The sequence below is a fragment of the Bos javanicus genome, chromosome 28, assembly GCF_032452875.1.
Source record: "Bos javanicus breed banteng chromosome 28, ARS-OSU_banteng_1.0, whole genome shotgun sequence".
In the NCBI taxonomy this organism is placed as follows: Eukaryota; Metazoa; Chordata; class Mammalia; order Artiodactyla; family Bovidae; genus Bos; species Bos javanicus.
In genome coordinates, this window is record NC_083895.1 from 10,983,808 (window position 1) to 11,005,112 (window position 21,305).

General features: G+C 44.6%; 1 protein-coding gene across 4 annotated transcripts in view; it reads left to right on the forward strand.

Moving 5' to 3' along the window:
• Nucleotides 1-21,305, forward strand: part of MTR (5-methyltetrahydrofolate-homocysteine methyltransferase) — a 136,129-nt gene that overhangs the window by 106,207 nt on the left and 8,617 nt on the right. For all 4 annotated transcript variants that reach the window (XM_061404931.1, XM_061404930.1, XM_061404933.1 and 1 more), the window contains 5 exons: nucleotides 8,479-8,560; nucleotides 13,021-13,119; nucleotides 14,151-14,226; nucleotides 17,412-17,567; nucleotides 19,153-19,349. In XM_061404931.1, the coding sequence (XP_061260915.1) occupies nucleotides 8,479-8,560; nucleotides 13,021-13,119; nucleotides 14,151-14,226; nucleotides 17,412-17,567; nucleotides 19,153-19,349 (610 nt within the window). The remainder of the gene's footprint in view (nucleotides 1-8,478; nucleotides 8,561-13,020; nucleotides 13,120-14,150; nucleotides 14,227-17,411; nucleotides 17,568-19,152; nucleotides 19,350-21,305) is intronic.

Genomic DNA, 21,305 nt, shown 5'->3' on the forward strand with positions numbered 1-21,305 from the left:
TCAGGTAGATTCCCTATCTCTTCCTCTTTTGTTTGGTTTGGTGGGCATTTATCCTGTTCCTTTATCTGCTGGGTATTCCTCTGTCTCTTCATCTTGTTTAAATTGCTGAGTTTGGGAGTCCTTTCTGTATTCTGGCAGTTTGTGGAGTTCTCTTATATTGTGGCGTTTCCTCGCTGTGTGTGGGTATGTAGAGGTGGCTTGTCAAGGTTTCCTGGTTAGGGAAGCTTGTGTCGGTGTTCTGGTGGGTGGAGCTGTATTTCTTCTCTTTGTTCAGTCGCGCTATGGGGAGGGAGGGAGGGATGCTGCAAACAAATGACACTGGCGTGCGCTCGCAGTGCCTCAGCCACACTGGGTCTGCCCCCGCTCACGGCGCGTGTAGCCTCCCTGCCCATACTGCTCAGGCTCTAGATTGTTCCGCCGGGAACAATCCGAGGCTGGGCCTGGGTTGCATGCACCTCCCAGGTCCAAGCCGCTCAGGTTCAGGCACTCAGGTAGTCCTCAGAGGCGCAGACTCAGTTGGGGCTGCGTTTTGTGCTCTTCCCAGGTCCGAGCAGCACAGGTGATGAGGTGTTTGGCGAGCGCCAATGCTGCGACTTATCGCCTCCCTGCCACTTGGTTATCTGGGTGTAAAACCGGCACACCTTCTCAGGCAGATGTTGACCGTCCAGACCCCCAATAAGTTTTAGTTAGCAAAGAAGCCAGTTTTATAGATAATGTCGCTCTGGGGCTGCGATTGCCCCCTTCCGGCTCTGGCTGCCTGTCACCGGAGGGGGAAGGTTTGCAGCCGGCTACCTCTGTTTAGTCCTTTGTTCCGTGCGCGGGCTGGCGGTGTCTTAGGTTAGGGCTGGCTTTTCGTATGGTAGATATCCCACAGTCTGGTTTGCTAGCCCAAATTATTTCGCTCAGATAGTGCTCAGGGTATTCAGGCCAGATTCTTACTCTCAGCGATGCAGCCCGCGCCGCGCCTCCCTGCCCAGCCCCCGCTTGCTAATGGCGGATGCAGGCGTCTGCGCTGCTTCTCCGCTGGAGGAGTTACCGTAGGGCTCGCAATCTGCGAGTTTTAATTGTTTATTTATTTTTTCTCCCTGTTATGTTGTCCTCTGTGCTTCCAAAGCTCGGCATGGATTCGGCAGTGAGAAGGTTTCCTGGTGTTTGGAAACTTCTCTCTTTTTAAGACTCCCTTCCCAGGACAGAACTCCGTCCCTCCCTCTTTTGTCTCTTTTATTGTCTTTAGTATTTTTTCCTACCTCCTTTCGAGGAGTTGGGTTGCTTTTCTGGGTGCCTGATGTCCTCTGCCGGCATTCAGAAGTTGTTTTGTGGAATTTACTCTACGTTTAAATGCTCTTTTGATGAATTTGTGGGGGAGAAAGTGTTTTCCCCGTCCTACTCCTCCGCCATCTTGGCGCCTTCCCTCCATAACTTTTCTTCCAAGGAGCAAGCGTCCTTTAATTTCATGGCCACAGTCATTGTCTACAGTGATTTTGGAGCCCAAGAAAATAAAGTCTTTTACTGTTTCTATTGTTTCCCCATCTATTTGCCATGAAGTGATGGGACGAGATGCCCTGATCTTAGTTTTTTGGATGTTGAGTTTTAAGCTAGCTTTTTCACTCTCCTCTTCCACCTTCATCAAGAGGCTCTTTAGTTCCTCTTCGCTTTCTTCCATAAGGGTGCATATCTGAGGTTATTGATATTCTTCCTGGCAATCTTGATTCCACCTTGTGCTTCATCCAGCCCAGCATTTCACATGATGTACTCTGCATATAAGTTAAATAAAGAGGGTGACAATATACAGCCTTCTCTTAAGGTCTTCAATTGATTAGATGAGGCCTACCCATATTATGGAGGGCAATCTGCTTTACTCAGAGACTACTGATGTAAATGTTAATCACATCTGAAAAATATCCTCACAGAAACATCTAGATTGTTGTTTGACGAAAAACTGGGTACCATGGCCTTGCCAAATTGGCACATAAAATTGACCATCCTCCTACTTATAATCTGAATAGAACATTTTCATGAGTGGTTACAGTGTTCTATCTCCACTAATTCCTTTTCATACTTGGAGAACTCAATAGTGTGGCTGTTATTGTCCACGTTAGAAAACTGGCTTTGTTTTTCCATGAAGAACTTAACCTGCTAGGATTATGCGACAGATTGTTCTCCAGGAATATGACTATCCATCAATAACTGGGATTTCAATGAGCATCGTTTGGGTAATTGAATGATTATAGTGGGAATAGTCATTAGCTTAGTAAAGAGAATGGTAAGAGAATCTATAGATTACTATCAACATGAAAGACCTTTTAAAATCATGGTTATAAAATAGGAATAAAGAAATATTTAAATGAGCAGATGTAATGAAATGCATTATGAGTTATGTGAATGTGATGCTAGTTTGCAAATAAGAAAGATTTTATGGGGACTCTACACTTGGAAGTTCAACATCAGGAAACCACATCCTGCACTTGTTCAAGCTGGAGCCTGTTGTTGCTTAGTCTCTAAGCTGTGTGCAGCCCCTTTGTCACCCCACGGACTGTAGTCTGCCGGGTCTCTCTGTCCGTGGGTTTTCCAAGGCAAGAATACTGCAGTGGGCTGCCATTTTCTTCTCCAGGTGATTTTCCTGACCCAGGGATCAAACTCGCGTCTCTTGTGTCTCCTGCATTGGCAGGCAGCTTCTTTGCCACTGAGCCACCAGAAAAGCCCAAGTTGGAACATTACCAGTAGTTAATTCTATTATATCTCTCACCAAGTAAGAGTCACAGACTAAAGAGTTTCCTTAAAAAATAATCGGAAGTAACATGACTAGCCTCTCAAGATACATCATTGGCAACATTAGCCATAAATGACTCTTAACAGTTATAACCTGGTATACCAAGTAATCAATTAGATCGGTAATGACCAACAGTCTTCATGCTCTTACAGAATATTTGTTCTTTTCATCTGGAAAACTGAAGGTTCCTCCCAGGAGACAGACATCTGGTTCCCATGATCTCCCAGGTCTCTTTAACTCCAATACTCTGTTTTTCGATGAGTTTTTTGGTTCTCTTCTCTTCCTTGCCTGTTACAGTTTCTGAAAAATTATTTAGAAAATAAAAGCCAGTAGTCGTGCCTGCAGGTAGCCATCTCTTTCTCCAGCTGTGCCTGCACTGCCGCTTTGTATGAGTGGATTCCACTGATACTACTTATACTCCATCTACTTTGTATATTCTTCTGTGTCTAGCTCAACATTATGTCTTTAAGCCCCAAACTCATTGTTACAGTAGTTGGGGGTTTTTGGTGTGTTTTTTTTTTTTTCTCTTTGTGGTAAAATATTGAATTGTATAATGCCCTCTGGTTTATTTATCCATGCTACTGTCGTGGGCATTTGGGTTTTCCCAGTTTGGGACTGTTAACATGGAATGCTGCTATAAATGTGTATCTTCCCTGAAGCAGACTTGCTGGGTCACAGAACATACATATGGTCATCTGCATTCCATGGACAGAGGAGCCTAGTGTACTGTAGTTCACAGGGTCACAAAAGTCAGACACAACTTAGTGACTATATGGCAACAACATCTGCATTAGATATTTATTGCAGGGTCTTTTTCCAAAGTGATTGTACTAATTTATACTCCCACCAGCAATTATGAGGTTTCAAGTTATTCTACACCTTTTTCAGTGTTTGCCATTTTAGTATGTATGCAATAATATCTTAATAAGATCTTCATTTATATTTCTCTGCTGACTAATGATGTTCAGTACATTTTCATATGTATATTGACAGGATATGCTTTTTGAATTTTTTCTTTTTAAATTAGGTATTTTACCATTTTTTCTTACTAATTTGTATGCATTCTTTATTCACATTGGATGCAGCTATTTCTCAGAAAGTGTTAGTCTGTCAGTGGTGTCTGACTCTCTGCAACCCCATCGACTGTAGCCTGCCAGGCTCCTTTGTCCACGGAATTCTCCAGGCAAGAATACTGGAGTGGGTAGCCATTCCATTTTCTAAGGGTTCTTCCTGACCCAGGGATCAAATCGAGAGAGAGAGAAAGAGAGAGAGAGAAATGGCAACAGATTCTTCCAATATGGCTTACTTTTTATTTTCTTAGCGGTATTTGGGGTAACAGATGTTCTTCATGTTCATGAAGTCTGATCTATGGATCTCTTCCTTTATGGTTAGTGCTTTTCGCATCTGTGTAAGAAGCCATCTGCCCCAGGAAAGTCAGCTTTGCTAGAACGCATTCAGGAGTTTGAATGTCTCAGAACCCATCTGAGAACCCTTATCATCACCTCCTACAGACCTGTCAAGGGAGGGCTTAGCAGTGGCCCAGTTCTTTCCTTTACTAACTCCTTTTTGAGCAGATGGAGGCTCAGGACTTCCAAGTTCTCGTGAAAGCAGATTTCTGAGGGGAATAGCAGTATGGCCTTCCCAGACTTCAGGGGCCTGCAGTAGGTAGCATGAGAGAATTAGAACTGTTCCCCCAGACACTCAAAATGAGGCTTGAGGATGGATCCTTGGAGAGGCTGAAAGGCTTATACAGATCTGGGATCATTTGTGAGTAGAAATGTGCTTGGAGTGGCCCTTCTAAACCTGTAGCAATAAGAGAATAGAAAACTGAACAGTGTCCTGTCTGTAATACAGATGATTTTGTATCACAAACTAGAAATGACTTTAATAGAAATCTGGCCCTTTTAGCTACAGAACTTCTCAAGGGCAAAAGTCTGGCAGTTAGCTCTCAATTTTTTAACTGGTTTAAAGCCAATAGCTGCAAAATGTCTTTCTCAATTATCTTTTGTGTAATTTAACTTGGAGAATTCAACAGGAAGTCACATTGCTCAAAGCGGGAGGTAATTTTCTGAGTTTTGTTTTGTTTTTTTAAATTGCTCCAAAGTATGGTGCTGAATTACATAACTGATAATATTTTCCTCTGTATAGGATTTCATGGAATGAATTTTATATGCTAATCTCACTCTTGATTCTATCTTAATTTTCCTGAAATTTATTTTCCATTTTCTTTCATTTTTCTCATCACATTTTAAGTTTTGGTCACGCTGCATTTATGTAAAACACTAATTCTGGGATAGGGTAGGACATGAAATAGATGCTTGGAGTATGTGTTCTTTTTCAGAATGTGAAAGAATTTCTTCTTATGCCCTCTTAGATCAGCTCCAGCCTGAAGCTGGGGGTGACTTGGTGCCAGCAGTTCCACAGGCTCAGGGAAGACCTCCATATTCGACACCTAACCACTTAGCATGGATGAGGCCTAATCCACACTGGTGGCAAGGTGGGAGACCTTGGGCTAGGGACGACACTGCCGTGGTTAGTCGGTCACTATGGGAGGTGACTAATTAAATCCTAGATGTTGACTAGTGATTTAGCAGAGATGCATTTGAGATTCAGCCTCAGCCTCTACCCCTTTGCTCTGGGTATGTAGGAAGGAGAGGAGAGATTCCAGTGTTTTGCATTTTTTCAGACTTCTTCCACCTGGAGAAGTTCGCATAAATGGAAGCTTAGAAAAAAGTGGAATTAATGTCAAACCAGAAGCACTCTTTTTTAAAAAAATTAATTTATTTTAATTGGAGGCTAATTACTTTAGAATATTGTGGTGGTTTTTGCCATACATTGACATGAATCAGCCATGGGTGTACATGTGTCCCCCACCCTGAACCCCCTCCCACCTCCCTCCTCATCCCATCCCTCAGAGTTGTCCCAGTGCACCGGCTTTGAGTGCCCTGTTTCATGCCTTGAACTCGGACTGGTGATCTATTTCACATATGGTAATATATATGTTTCAGTGCTGTTTTCTCAAAGCATCCCACCCTCGCTTTCTCCCACAAAGTCCAAAAGTCTCTTCTTTACATCTGTGTCTCTTTCGCTGTCTCGTATGTAGGGTCATTCCATATATATGTGTTAGTATACTGTATTAGTGTTTTTCTTTCTGACTTACTTCACTCTGTATAATAGGCTCCAGTTTCATCCATCTCATTAGAACTGATTCAAATGTGTTCTTTTTAATAGCTGAGTAATATTCCATTGTGTATATGTACCACAGCTTTCTTATCCATTCATCTGCTGATGGACATCTAGGTTGCTTCCATGTCCTGGCTCTTGTAAACAGTGCTGCGATGAACATTGAGGTACACGTGTCTCTTTTAATTTTGGTTTCCTTGGTGTGTATGCCCAGCAGTGGGATTGCTGGGTTGTATGGCAGTTTTATTTACAGTTTTTTGAGGAATCTCCACACTGTTCTCCATAGTGGCTGTACTAGTTTGCATTCCCACCAACAGTGTAAGAGGGTTCCCTTTTCTCCACACCCTCTCCAGCATTTATTGTTGATAGCTGGACAAACTCAAACTTCATGCCTGTACTCATCCATCTTGGGCAGTTTTTATGTTGGAAAGGAGCACTTTGATTTGTTTTGTTTTTTTAAATCATGAAATCCATCCATTTCTGCTCAGCGCCCTTTTCCAGACCATCAAATAGACAATGACCAGAATTGCACTGAGAAACCTTGGATACATACTAAATATCAATTATGTTGATTTAAACATTTCGGTTTTTACCAACTAGCTTTAAAAGAAATGTCACTGAAATCACATCGGGCCTAAACTATTGCTTCCTGGGGGAGCTTCGTGGAGGAAAAGGACATAGGTATATTTGTGTGTTTAAGCCTCTGAGGAAGAGGAAACATACAGAGTCTTGACTTGTGTTCTGTTTTGAAGCTAGAAGCAACTCCTTCTTTATAACTTTTCTTCCTGTTTGAAAATCTTCCCCGCCTCATAGACTACCCAGGATAACTTCAGAATCTTTGGTCTCCAAGCACACAGTAGGCACAGATGGTCATGAGGAGTCCGTGGCGTTCGTTAGGCTGCTCCAGGGCTGCGGTGCAGTGCCCCCTGCCGGTGGCCACTCCAGCCTCCCAGTTCAGAAGGCTCCTTCTGTGCTAGCTGGTCTAGGGCTGAACTTCCATCTTACAGCCCAGTTCTGTGGCTTATGGCTTTCATCCTTTGCTTTCTATTTCTGTAGGGAAATATGCTGAGAAAGGGGACTGGTGAAATGTTAGAGGTTTTGTCTGTCTCATTGTGAATGAGTTTTTAGAGTCTTTCCTTAGAAGCCTATTAAAAACACACTCAGATATTACACCTTTAATTTTTTTTTTTTTCAAAAATTGCCTCAGCAATTCACACTTATTAGAACATGTCAAACAATTCAGAAAGTAAACTTTTGTCTCTTCCTTCCCAGATTCAGTCCCAGTTCTAATCTCCAGGTAACCAATGCTGACATTTTGGTATCTGTCTTTGCTTTTTCTATTATACAGACACTTTAAGGTTGGTTGGTTGGGGCAGGTTGAGGGTGGTAGTATTTTGTTTATTTTTTAAATAAAATTCTATTAAACACACTGTTTTTGCTAGTTTAGTTTTTCCCCATAAAATAGCACATTCTGGACATCTTTCCAAATGGGAATGTATTTTAGTTGAGGAGAAAGAATATGAAAGTATGTGACTTGGGGAAAGCTGCTGCTGCTTTAAGGGGGAAAGAAGGAGGAGAGAAGACTGGAAACACTGTCCGTTTAGTGGGAGTGGGAACTATGGTTATCACCCTTGTGCATGGAATTGTGGCAAAGTCTGCACTTCTGTCCCAGCCTCAGGGCCCTAGATTAACCACATGCAGTAAGGAAGGATGTATATATATCTTCAGTTCTCACTTTAATATGTTATGCTCTATACTAAAATAGCAGATATGTAGCCTGTGCTATTGTTATAAACATTCAGCAATCAGAGGGCAATTTGTTGGTAAAATCAGGTAATTTTAAGCATTAAAGAGTGTTTCTTCCTCAGAACTGACATTTTCAGGTTTGGCGAAAGAAATTGGGGGTTGAGCCAGTGTTAGGATAAAATCTTGTTGCTTTGACCTCTCTGTATTACTGTGTGTTGAATTTATTTAGGTCCGAGTTTCCTTCCGACAAGTAGAAGGTGGGCTTGGGTTGGAGGAGTGTTGGTGTCTCCTGGTGGGAGGCGGGGAGCAGCAGCTGGGGAGTGGTATCCCATGTCCCCTGCCACTGTCTGCTTCTCCAGGGTCTCTGGCTGGTGGCCCAGTTCATCTGCAGGAAAAAAACTCCACTTTGACCTTTATGACAGCAAAGTGCAGTCACCAGGCCAGTCTGCTCCCTTAGTTCAGACAGGCTGCTAATGAGTGTGAGGTCACAGGTATGATCCCATTGGCAGAGAGCTGAGGACATTGTCCTCTTTTGATCCTAGATGTCTTTGTTGCCTGGGCCAAAAATCCATGTCTTTTCCCCTTGGCTTCCCCATGTTAGGGTGGGGAGAAGGTCATTCTCGCTTTTCAAGGGATGTTCAATATTTATTTATAAGTACTGTGAAATTTTTCTCTGGAAAGCACTGTAGAAACACATTATCTCTAGTGGTTCTGAACAGGAGTTGTGTAGCAACTGTCAGCCCTGATGGATGTGCTTTTCTCCCTGACCCTCTTTTCAGAACCCACACAGCAGTTAAAATAGCCCCAAGATACAGTGCGCCCGTGATCCACGTCCTGGATGCATCCAAGAGCGTGGTGGTGGTAAGTGTGGGCCTCATGTTACTGTGGATCTGTTGTAACGAGAAAACAGAGAGCATTGAGAGTTAAGGGTATTGCTCAAGATCTTCTGTTTATTTTTGTCCTATTCTACTAAAAAATTGTCAGACTATCCTAGGGCTTGTGGTAGGGTCACTGCAGGTATCTGCATTGCCGGAGGAGGGTGGGTCAGTGTGTCCTGTGCTTTCAGGGACTTCTTCCTGAGCCAGCATCAGCAGTGCTGGTCTGAGCAGCAGAGCAATGATGCCAGGACACCAACCCAGAGGGGGATTTCAGTCATTTACAAATATTTACAAATATGAGTGGGCACTTTCTTTACTCTACCTAATGGAATGTAGAATTTATCAGTTTTTTTAATTGAAGTATAGTTGATTTACAATGTTATGTTAATTTCTGCCATACAGCAAAGTGATCAAGTCACACATATTTATACATTCTTTTTTTTTTTTTAATATTCTTCCCCATTATGGAATATAGTTCCCTGTGCTATACAACGAGACCTTGTTGTTTATCCATCCTACATACAAAGCTTACATCTGGTAATCCCAACCTCCCAATCCACCTCTTCCCCCATTCCCTCTCCCTTGGCAACCACCAGTCTGTCCTCTGTGTTCATGATTCTGTTTTTGTTTCCGAAATACATTCATTTGGGTTCTGTTTTAGATTCTGCATGTAAGTGTATCATTTGATATTTGTCTTTTTCTGACTTCACTTAGTATGATAATCTCTAGGTCCATCCATGTTGCTGAAAATTTCATTCTTTATTATGGTTGAGTAAGAGGAATGTAGAATTTTTTTTTAATAACCCATTTCCAGATAGAAAAACGTTTAAACTGAAATGGGCCAGTTGACCCTACCTGAAGACAGAAAAACATTCACAGATATATGTTCAAAACGCAGAGTTTAGTGAACATAATAAACAACTTACCTTAGTGGTTTTTCCTGCTTTTCTCTATCATGAAGCCTAACATTTTCTCTTGTTATGTATTTCATTATATTCATTGACTAATGGGACATAATAGCTGTTGGGAATCTGAGTGACCATGTGATCCAGTGGTTTCCAAGTATGTTTTTGCCACAGAAACCTTTGCAAGTGACATCTTCTCTGGAAACTCAGTGGGCAAAAAAGGGTGACCCCTTCCCCTCCCTCATCCCACTCCTGTTTCTCGTCAAACGAGCACAATTTAAACATCACTAATCCAGTCCAGGGATTCCCAGGTGGCCCAGTGGGTAAAGAATCTGCCTGCAATGCAGGAAACCTAGGTTCAGTCCCTAGAGAAGGGCATGGCTACCCACTCCAGTATTCTGCCTGGAGAAGCCCATAGACAGAGGAGCCTGGTGGGCTGTAGTCCTACAGTCACAAAGAGTTGGACGTGACGGAAGCAACTGAGCACACACAGCACGGTCTAGTCCAGCCATCACATTTGCAGGCAAGGAAGGTCACTGAGGGCCTGGTGATTTGTGACACTCCATGCGCTATCCCGCAGCCTGGATGAGGGCCGCCACACTTCCCGAACCATTTTCCAAAGGAATTCTTTCAGACCTGTGAATTAAAGCTGTACAGTAACCGCTAACATTATTAAACATTTATAGTGTGGCCAGCACTGCACTAAGCGCTTTACATGGATTTTTTATTTAATTCTCATGAAGTAGATGTTTTCATTATCCCCATTTTAGAAGCGAGGATACGGGAACAAAGAGGTTAGTAACTCTTGAGGCCACAGATCCCTCAAGTAGCAGGTGTGGATCGGAACGCAGGTGGCCTTACTCTGTGCTGCATTAGTTAAACTTGTTTTGTTAATGTTTAATAAGTCTCCTTTATTAAGGATAAAATTAAATTGGGCCGAAATCATAAAATTGCAGTTTTTTAATTTGAAATTTACATAGACTAATGTGCAAATAAAGTACATTTCTACAACTCAATTTTGAAACACTATTTATATCTTATATTTGGATTGTATTTCCTAGGAGCTTATTTCAGGTCCATGGTTGAGTAACCAGTGCAACTCTCTTTAAGGCTAGTGCTATTTTCAAATGCTAATGAGCGACTGACTTTCCCATTTGAAGACCAGGCTGTTGAACCCATTTGAGTACACAGGACTGATACAGCCCCTACAGGTCAGGGCGTAAAGCTGGGAACCACTTGGCCTCTTGATTCCAGCTCTAGGACACTCTTCCATTGTCCTGAAGAGCTTAAGCACCATGGGCCCAGCTGGAAGCCAGCAGAGGAGGAGGCAGGGGCATCTGTGTTCTTCACTGTGTGGTCCAACCGACTGTGGTTGGTTCTTCTCATATACAAAGGAACAGCCACCTTTGAAATCACTCAGATATAAGCCTGATGATAAATCAGTTGGGTAACTGCTGGTGACACATCTTGGGAGTCATTGGTAGAGTTTGTTTAGGCTGATTTGTTTAGATTGATAGTTGGTTTAGAGTCTTTTGATCTCACTGCAGTGAGTACGACACAGGCTTATGCTCTGGCTACTGTCTCATGTATTTATTTGAAAGATTCCAAAATATGGTAACTGCTTAATAGTTGGAGATTTAGATTGGGGGATGCCTCCTTGCTTTTTTCTTTTTTTATAATAAAAAACAAGATGCCAGAATTTATTTTCAGTGTATTCCCTCTCATTGTGCTGTAATTTGCTGTGAGAAAGAAAAAGAGGAAAAGAAAAGCTGTACTGTGTCAGATGGTTGGCATGAAAACCCAAGTTGACTCTGATTTTGTGATTGATCATATGGAACAGCCCATATAATTGACCATGAACTTGTTCTTATTGAGCAAGTCAGCCTGGGCAGGAAGGGGCTTGTCACCATACCTCTGGGAGCAGGGGTTCCCTGGGGGGTGTGGAAGGGGCCAGCCAACGGAAGCAGCACCTTCCATCTCCCCAGTAGTTCCTGTTGGGTGCTGTCAAGTTCTGGAAATAGCGAGGCTTACTTTCCCAGAGTTTAAAATCTAGCAGAATGTAACAATGTTTTAAATTCTTCAAAGCGTTGGCTGCATGTACTTTGGGGACTCGGGAGTAGGCATTCCTTCTTGTTTTCGTGAGCTCTACTGAGTTTCCTAAAGGAGAACTCCACTGAGGCGAGGCTCATGTAAGACTGATGTGAATACCATTTGGGGGCCTAGTTTGAGGCTTATCACAATGGCCTTTTCTGATTTTGTTCCTTAATAAAGCGATTTGGTCTTATACTCACTCATAGGTCATTGGATTGTTATTAGAGATACTTTGGCAATTTACATAGAATTCTAGACATTTAAAGCTGATGGGCACTGTAGTTGTCATCCAGCCTAATTTCCTCCCTTTCCAATAACGATATTGAACTTTCCTGCCTGTTTGTGTGTTAGAAAATCCTGCTGGAGGATGCAGGAATAGGGCAGAGCTGTGATTTTGGAACTGATGTGATTAGCGGCAACCATGTCTTTCTTCTTGGTGATTATATTTTGAGCTTTGGTGGAAGAGATTCTTCTACCACCTTGGTAATCGTAGTCATAAATATTCTTGGCTGAATCTGTTTTATAGTTTACTGAGTAGCCTCACATTTCCCAATCAGTTTCCTTTCTTGTTTTAGCAGAAGTTCATGGTTGACTGTGAAGATCAACCTCATTCTGGCAGCAAACATTCAGTAAGGATGGAAGTAGACACGTAGACAGATGCTGGAAGCCTGTGAAAAGTGCAGTGATGGAGAGAGAAACAGAGTATCTTTGAAACCCTGAAGAGAGGGTGCCTACCCAGTGTGTTGTGGATCCCCAGAACCCCCTCAGTTTCAGTGATTTATTCAGTGACTCACAGAACTCAGAAATGCTATTAAACTCACAATCACAGTTTATTACCATGAATGGATACAGATTAAAATTGAGTGAGATCGAGAAAAGGCCAGGCACCAGCTTCCAGGTGTCTCTCCCTATGGAGTCATATGGACAGGGCTTGATACTTCAGCTAATAATGTGTGATAGCATGGATGGAACATTGCCAGCTAGGGATGCTAAACAGAGCCTGGGTGCCTTGGGCTTTTACTGGAAGCCAGTCACGTAGGTGTGGCCTGCTCACTTGACTGACCTTAGTTACTCAGTCTTGAACCGCTCCAGAGGTCAGACAGAGCACAAGCCAAGTCCCCCCATAAATCACATTGTTAGCATAAACAATCTGGGATAGCCCAAGGCCCCAGGTAGACAAAGACACTCTTTATCACTGGAGGCTTAGTATTTATCTCACAGGAACTGTCCTCTCTTTAGAATGTGCAGCACTGAAACGTCCCCAGCCTACTGAGTTAACCCTTTACTGTACAGCCAGGCAGAAACTGGCATAATTGGTAAAGGGAGGAAATGACGTTAACACGGGAAGGCTTCCTGAAGGTTGTGACCTCAGGACTGACCATTGTTATGCCTGTTTTATCTTCTTTCGCTGCTCTGTGGTTACTGAATTTTGATCTTGCATTTCCAGTGTTCTCAACTGTTAGATGAGAATCTAAAAGATGAGTACTTTGAGGAGATCCTGGAAGAATATGAAGATATTAGACAGGACCATTATGAATCTCTCAAGGTAAGTAACAAAAACCCCCCTCTTGTTTGGGTAATAGAATGATCCTACAGTTATTATCTTTATTTTGCTGTTGGAAGAGGGGAAGGTTTGGGATCATTTTAGAAAAGTCCTACTTTCTGCTTCACATCAGCATTCTTTACTGTTCCCAATAATTTTTGGCTATATTAAAATTAATTTTATTTATTCTGCCAAACATATATTGAGTAAGCAGTAGGTGTTGGGTGCTGTTTGCTACCCGAGTTATGAGAATGAATAAAACATGAGCTCAGAGGCAGCAGCAAGACAGGAACTGAGACAGTGTGCCTAAATGACTCCCACAGATCCTTATTCTTAAGGAAATAATGGAAGAGAATGAAGACATGAGGAACATTGTAAGCTTCTCTCCCTGATCATCCAACACTCTCTGTGCAGAATAGTGTTTCGAGAACTATCCTTCTCTAGAGGAGCTTCAGAGGATCTGTGGAGATCAGGCATGATTACGCTTTAGAGGTTGTCAGGATATTTCTTCCTGGTTATCTGCTTACTGGGCTTTGTGTTGTGGATAGGGGATGCATTTTGGGGATGGCCCGGTAAGTGCAGTGTGACGACCAACAGTGAGAAAGGAATACATTCCTGAGGTGTTGGCTGGACCAAGACACTGTGGTTGGCTTGCCCACTCCTTAATCTGCCCACAGTTGGCTGTTTCTTGGTTCTGCCTTCTGGGCCTCAGGGCAGTCGGTGGCCCCAGTGAACCCCAGCCTCAGGTAAAGTTCGGGCAGGAGTCTGCCCCATTGCACGCTTATTTACCTTACAGTTAAGGCTGCAGGTCTGCCTTGCATTTATGTATCCACGTGTACTGGATGTGGATTGCATCTTTACTCTCTATTGTTCTGGTGCTGATGTGAAGCCATTTTAGATGTAACAGGAAGAGTTTTCTAGAGTATGAATTTTTGTTTTCTTGTGAAATATATTTACTAGCTTCCTTGGACATACTTTCATAATAGCAGCTGAAAATCTAAGTCTCTGACTGAATAACTTTTCTTTTTTCACAGGAGAGAAGATACTTAACCTTAAGGCAAGCTAGAGAAAATGGTTTCCATATTGACTGGCTGTCAGAGCCTCCTCCAGGTCTGTTGGGCTGTGGGTTAGAGAAAAGTGCATGTGATAGCTCTGAGCTGAAGAGAGGTTTGCATTTCCAGGTCAGCAGAATCAAACAGGCAGCTGGAAACTCTTAATTATGTTCAGCAGTGATGATGAACGACAATGATGATTGAAAGTGAAAGTCAATAGGTGCCATTTATAGAGAACCAAACACTGTCCTGAGATTGAACTGCAGCAGCTCTGAGTCCTTGACACAACCCTGAAATGAATGTGTTATTATCTCTGCTTTAATTTGAAGAAATGGAATTTCAAGTGATAACTGGAAAGGTTACTAACATTCAATCTCTGCTGTGTCTTCTAAACCGTACTCTTGCCTCTGCGCTGTGCCTGAGTGGGCCTTCTTCATCTGGAAGCCATTCTAGAGACCTGCCTGGATGGCAGTGTCACCGCTTTGGCCTGGGTCCCAGCCGGCCCAAGTACAGACATGGAATGTCTGAAATTGCAAATTCCTGCATGTTGAAGAGACTAAAACATTGCAGCAAAGCAGGCTCTTCTGTTTCTGTTCACTCTTATTCTCACTTGGACGCTTCCCTCTTATGATTTCTTTCATTTGGTTTCTTTCCCTTCTGGTTTCTAGCCTTTCTTGCCTTGCATAGGTGTTCACTATAATGTGTAAGATATTTTGATAGGTTCAGAGAGGCATGAGATATGAATGCAAAACTGAGACAGGGTGAACAGGGGTTATATTAATTGAATCCATATTTCCAAGGTAATACCTCTCATCTGCTTCCATTCCTTATCTCATCCATGTTCTACACATGCTCAGCAGAGTGATGGGTATTAAACTGGAAACGTAGATGAGCTGGGTTCTAGATTTAGTTCAGCTGCGTTTAGCGTGAAGAAGGCACATGGGGAATTAAGAGGCCCGGGTTCTAATCCCAACTTGGCTCCTGTCTCTGAATCCCTGAGTGGCCCTGAACATCTTACTTCCATGTGTGACAATTTCTAAAATGTAAGAAAGGAGTTACTTTATGGAAATGTTGTGAGAATAAAATAAGATAATATGTGTAAACCTTTGAAAAAAATGCATTACTATACCAGCCCAATTGATGATTTTGTCTTCAGCTTTCGCTATGAAATTGGGAAAATATCACAAGGGAAAATCTATTTTAGTCAAGTCAAATGTCCAAAATACATCTCACTAGAAATAGTTCCCTCAAGGTCCACAGTTCCAGGTGTCAGTGGTGGCAGTTTTCAAGAGCTGTTTAACCCCCTTGCTGCTGCTACTGCTGCTAAGTCACTTCAGTTGTGTCTGACTCTGTGCAACCCCAAAGACGGCAGCCCACCAGGCTCCTCCATCCCGGGGATTCTCCAGGCAAAAACACTGGAGTGGGTTGCCATTTCCTTCTCCAATGCATGAAAGTGAAAAGTCAAAGTGAAGTCGCTCAGTCGTGTCTGACCCTCAGCGACCCCGACAGCGACTGCAGCCTTCCAGGCTCCTCCGTCCATGGGATTTTCCAGGCAAGAGTACTGAAGTGGGGTGCCATTGCCTTCTCCAAACCCCCTTGCAGGGCCCCTCAAGGACAGCCCAGTCCTGGCATATTTTCAGGAAGTCAATAAAAGGAAAAGGAAGGGTTCTTCTTTTCTAGGTCTTCGATGGTAAACCTAGAAACCTCAAACAAACCTCCAGCTCTGACCAACAAGCTCATTCAAGAATAACACCCTTCAGTCACCCAGAACCAGTGTTTCCCTGTCTTTCCAAGCAAGAGGACACTTCAGTCAGGAGAACAGCTGTAGTTTCTTTTTAATTACCAAACAGATCAGCAGAATAAAATACTTACAAGGAAGGGATTGTCCTGTATAGTAAAAAAATGACCAGGAACACATGGGAAAAAGCTCCCATGAGTGATATAAAAAGGTAGAGATTTCTAGGCAAAATTAAGAAGCTGCGCATACTTTTCCTATACTTTGACCTCTCACTTATACCACCTAATGAGAGAAAAACACTCTTGAGACTTCCTGTGTTATCACTGAGCACCAGAGCATGGTGGTTTAGTTTAAGTTCTCTGATCCCTGTTTGCAGATCAGGAAACTGAGGATGTGAGGGCTGGGAAGCGGGCAGCAGAGTGACCTTGGACCCCGGCCTGACCCCCCCAGGCTTGGTGGCACAGGGGGCAGCAGTGGTGTCCAGGAAGCCCAGGGGCACCGTCTGTCTCTGAAGTCTTCACCAGTATTTCACTTAAGCCTCACAAGGCAGTGCAAAGGAGAATGTATTGAATATCCATGTACCCCTACCAGTCACCTAAGAAGGAACCTACTGCCCATTTTAAAAAGACAGAGCAATACATAGTGGAAATCCTGTGAGCCCCTGCCTCCCTGGCAGGGCCCTGAACCTGACGCCTGGCTTCCATGCATTTCCTTAGACTTTGATCATGTGTATATGTGTCAGTGAAAGTGAAAGTTGCTCAGTCGTGTCCAGCTCTTTGCAATCCCATGGACTATGCAGTGCATGGAATTCTCCAGGCCAGAATACTGGAGTTAGTAGCCTTGCTCTTCTCCAGGGGATCTTCCCAATGCAGGGATCGAACCCAGGTCTCCCGCGTTGCAGGTGGATTCTTTACCAGCTGAGCCACCAGGGAGGACCAGGAATACTGGAGTGGGTAGCCCATCCCTCCTCCAGTGTGTCTTCCCGACCCAGGAATCAAACCAGGGTCTCTTGCATTGCAGGCGGATTCTTTACCAACTGAGTATGAGGGAAGCCCATATGTATCAGTAGGCAATATAGATTATTGATCATGTTTTAAAACTTGATAGGTGTGGCTTCTTCTATGTGTCTTTCTCCTGTGCATTTTCTTTTAGTGTTATCTTCCTCTGTACAAGTGAAGGTGAGCCCAGTCTGCCTTTTTCTTGGGCGAGGGTGAGGGGAGGGGTTGAGGGAAGTTTCCAAGGGTGATGTAGTCAATCAGCTGCAGGGGAAGAAGACTTTTATTTAAGATGTGCTGCAGAATTAGGTCTTCTCCACAGTAATTTCGAGTTCCCCTCTTTGTAAAACAACTCCTCTGGGTGACAGGAGGGAGGCAGGGCATGGGAGCTGACAGAGCAGGATGGAGCAGGCCAGGAAGGCTTCTCATAGGTGGCTCTGGGCACAAAGGGTGCTGAGCCACAGGCCTGCCCTGGCATCATCAGGGTTGACGGCTACTCCTTTCCTGCAGTGAAGCCCACGTTCCTCGGGACTCGGGTCTTTGAAGACTATGACCTGCAGAAGCTGGTGGACTACATTGATTGGAAGCCTTTCTTCGACGTCTGGCAGCTCCGGGGCAAATACCCAAACCGAGGCTTTCCCAAGATATTTGACGACAAAACTGTAGGTTAGTACCATAAGTGCTTCCGTCCTGCTCTGATATTCAAGACATTGTCTTGGGCCCTTGAAGATGAGAATAGGTAGTGGAGCAGTGGGTTTGGATTATGCTGGATGGAGTGTTTTGTTTTTTGTTTTTTCTTTTGGCTGCACCTCAAAGCTTGTGGGGTCCTGACCAGGGATCGTACCTGGGTCCTTGGAGTATGGAGTCCTAACCCCTGGGCTTCCAGCAGATTCCTAGAGTTCATTGTTACAATATGATATAGGATATTGTTTACCTGCTCAGTCTTTTGATGGTTTTTAAACTGCTGGGTTGATTGTTATTTATTGACTAAACTTGGCATTTCGCTTACCCATTTTGTACTGAATCTTTGTGGACATCAGTTACTTGCTGGGCATTGGGGATCTGCAGAGAAGACGTATCATGGCTGCCATCTGGTACCTGCTGGCTGGGGCAGCCGTGGAGGGTGATTCTCGTATGACAGACCGGGCTTTGCTTCAGGGCTAAGCCCAGGCCTCTGTGGACACCACACCGGGAGATGAGCTCAAGCTCAAACTGGAAGATCAGGAGAGGCTTCCTGGAGGAGATGGTTTGAACTGCTCTTTGAAGATTAAGTGGGAGTTACTGAGGCTGGGACTGGGAATGTGAGATGGTGATGAAGTAAGGACACTCCGGGCCGAGGAGACCGAGTGGGAAGGCACGGGCATTTGGGCTGATTTGAATGGCAAGGAGTCCATTGTGCCCAGTGGAGGCAAGGGTTGGGGCAACAAGCCAGTCGATAGATAATCTGCTTCTGTCTTCCAGCCCTGCCTCAGAGACATGGGATCTAAGCCCATGAAGGCTAAGCCCTTCAAAGGGTTCAGTAACAGCCAGCTCAGAGCAAGATGAGGAGTGGACTGCTGGACATGTGGGGTTAGGGCTGAGAGGAGCCTGAGAGACCGCCCCTTGCCCCCTTCCTGGAGGGATCCCTGGGGTTCATATTAGGATTCTGGGATACAGCAGCTCTCAGGCTCCCCAGGGTGCAGTAGTGAGAAAGGGGCTCTAGTTCTGAAGTGTTCAGGAGTGATCACAGGGAGCAGTAGAGAGGCCAAAGTAGAGCTGGCCGGCTAGGCCCTGGTGAGGCCCTGAGGCCCTGCTGGCACTGCTGTAGCCAGGCGAGGCCTGTGGGATCCCTGCAGCACCCGAACCCCACTCCACTCTGTAGGCTGTTCTGAACCCCAGGGGTCACGGTGAGGTCAGGGGGGCTGTGTGTGCACAGGGAACGCGGTGACGGGAGGATCTGGCCTGCTTTGTGTCACTCTGTCTGACACGTTACTGCAGGGAGTGAGAGCTGGCGCCCTGCCTTTTGTTAAATGGAAAAATCTGAGTGGTGTGAGCTGGTTGAGCTGACTGTGTCTGGGAGCTGTACTTAGCAGAACCGCTGAACCCTCAGCTGCTGCACCTGGGGCTGTGCTGACTGCAAATACTGACTTAAAATGTTTGAGAGGAAAAGAGAGGAATAAGGAGGGAAACTGGGGACAAGTAGTAGTTTTAAAAAGCTTTCTCTAGTGGGTGTTATTGAATCTCTAGGTGAATTCTTATATTTTCCTAATAGGTGAAGAGGCCAAAAAGGTCTATGATGATGCCCAAAATATGCTGCAGGCACTGATCAGTCAGAAGAAGCTCCAGGCCAGGGGTGTGGTTGGGTTCTGGCCAGCACAGAGCATTCAGGATGATATCCACCTGTACGCGGAAGGCGCAGTGCCACAGGCCTCGGAGCCCATAGCCACCTTCTACGGGCTCAGGCAGCAGGTATGGAGGCCGTGCTGCCAGCGGGCACGGATAAACAAGATTGGCATAAGTCTGAGCTTTGTGTTAGCTTGGCTCCACGCCCCCTCACCCCAGATGACCCATCGCAGTCATGAGCCCGAGGCTTTGTGATGGAGAGAATGGGGCAACACGGGTTTGGAAGCTGGGCCTCAGGCACCAGCAGGAGGGAGGTGTTTCCTGTCAGATTGGATGGGTGAGGAGTAACGCTGCTGTTGCCTCGGGGTCACACACAGGTGGACTTTCACTTGCTCAAGAATGTCGGTTTGGGTCCAGGCCTGTTGTTAAACCAGGCTGGTGGCCCCCTTTCGCAAGGAGAAAACAGGTGGGAGCAGACTTCCACTGCATGTCTACTGGGGGCCAGCTGCTTAGTAGGGCACTTGATGGAGCATCTTGTTTAATTTCCACTCAGCTTGTTGGCAGGCAGTGTCTATGTGCAGAGGAGAACACAAGGTCCAGTGGAGAGTACGCTAAGCCCCACAGCTTGGAGGGAGCCCAGCCTGTCCACACCCTCACACCACTGGCTCCTCCTGGGTCAGAGAACAGGCTGTTCTGCACATGGCTCCGTCTCTGTGCCCCTGCCGTTGAACATGCAAGTTTTTAAGCATGTCCCTTCAGCTGCTATAAAAAAACAAGGTGTCCTAATCAACTGGAACCAGAATTCACCAGTCATTAACAAAGGGTGGTAGAAAGTTATTTTTGCAGGGTCTTAACTACCATTCTCAGTCCTTCAAAACTATAGTATTGCTTTTCATCATAACCACCATATAATTCATAATACAGATATTTTAGCTGTAACAACATCTGAGGGAATCCTTAAACTGGGGATATTAAAAGGTACCTTAACAAGTTAAATGGGAGTAGTTACAGCTTTGCTGTTTGCACCCAGGCCCAGCACATCCTCATTGCACTCAGGCTCAGATACCGCAAGACACAAGAGGATTCTGATGTTAAGTTCTCGCCCCGCCTCACTAGGGAATTAGTGGCTTTCCTTTTACCAAAGTAACTCAGTTCAGAAACCTCCTCCCTGGCCTGAAGTTCCCTCCTTCAGTCCTGTGTCCTCTGATCTCTTTTTACACCCAGCACCGTTCCTGTCCAGGCAGTCTATGATGTACGGTATTAGGGCATTTAATGTAATGACCTCAGTACGTATATACTTACCTGGATAGATATTTCTAAGGAGGTGCTTTTTTTCCAGTACACTGGAAAATTCTGACTATAGCGACTCACTGCACTGGGGGGTCTTCTCTTCTGAGTGGCTCTGATCACTGTGTCTTTGAAAGTGCTGTGGGGCTCTATGACCTGTCTCTCCTTATGGTGCCGGGAAGCTTTGCCTCTCCCTCTGGCTTTTGTTAGCAAAGAGCAGTTGATGGGCCGAGTGCAACTGGAAGGCAGCTTCTCCCTGCGGGGCTGGCCCTGGGTCTATGACATTCCCATGTGCCTTTGTCAGCTCCCTTCTTGCCTGCAGCCGCTTAACCATTTTCTGCCCGTGTTGATTAAACTGTACTTGTTTCTAGAGCTGGCAAGCAAATAACTACGATGATTCTGGCTGGCTGCTTACTGGTTATTTGTTCTGTCCTAAGCAATGCTGCCTAGTGGTCAGGAGCCTTGGTTGTGGATCTGACCTGCGACTCTCTGGCCTTGAACTAGTTCTTCAAGCTCTTGCTGCCTCAGATTTCTTGTCTGTAAAATGGAACTGATGGTATCACTTACTTCACAGGGTTATCGAGATGATTTAATTAATTAGTTCATATAAAGCACCAACTAATGCCTGATATATAGTAAGCACTCAGTACATATTAGCCATTCACTATTTACCTTCTCAGCAAATATGTGTTGCTTGTGAAACATGTGTAAGAGTTTGCTTGTCAACTTAGCAGCAGGAAGAGTCAGTCATCAGTTGGAGATGGAAAACAGGGAGAATGGCTGCCTGGCCTGAGG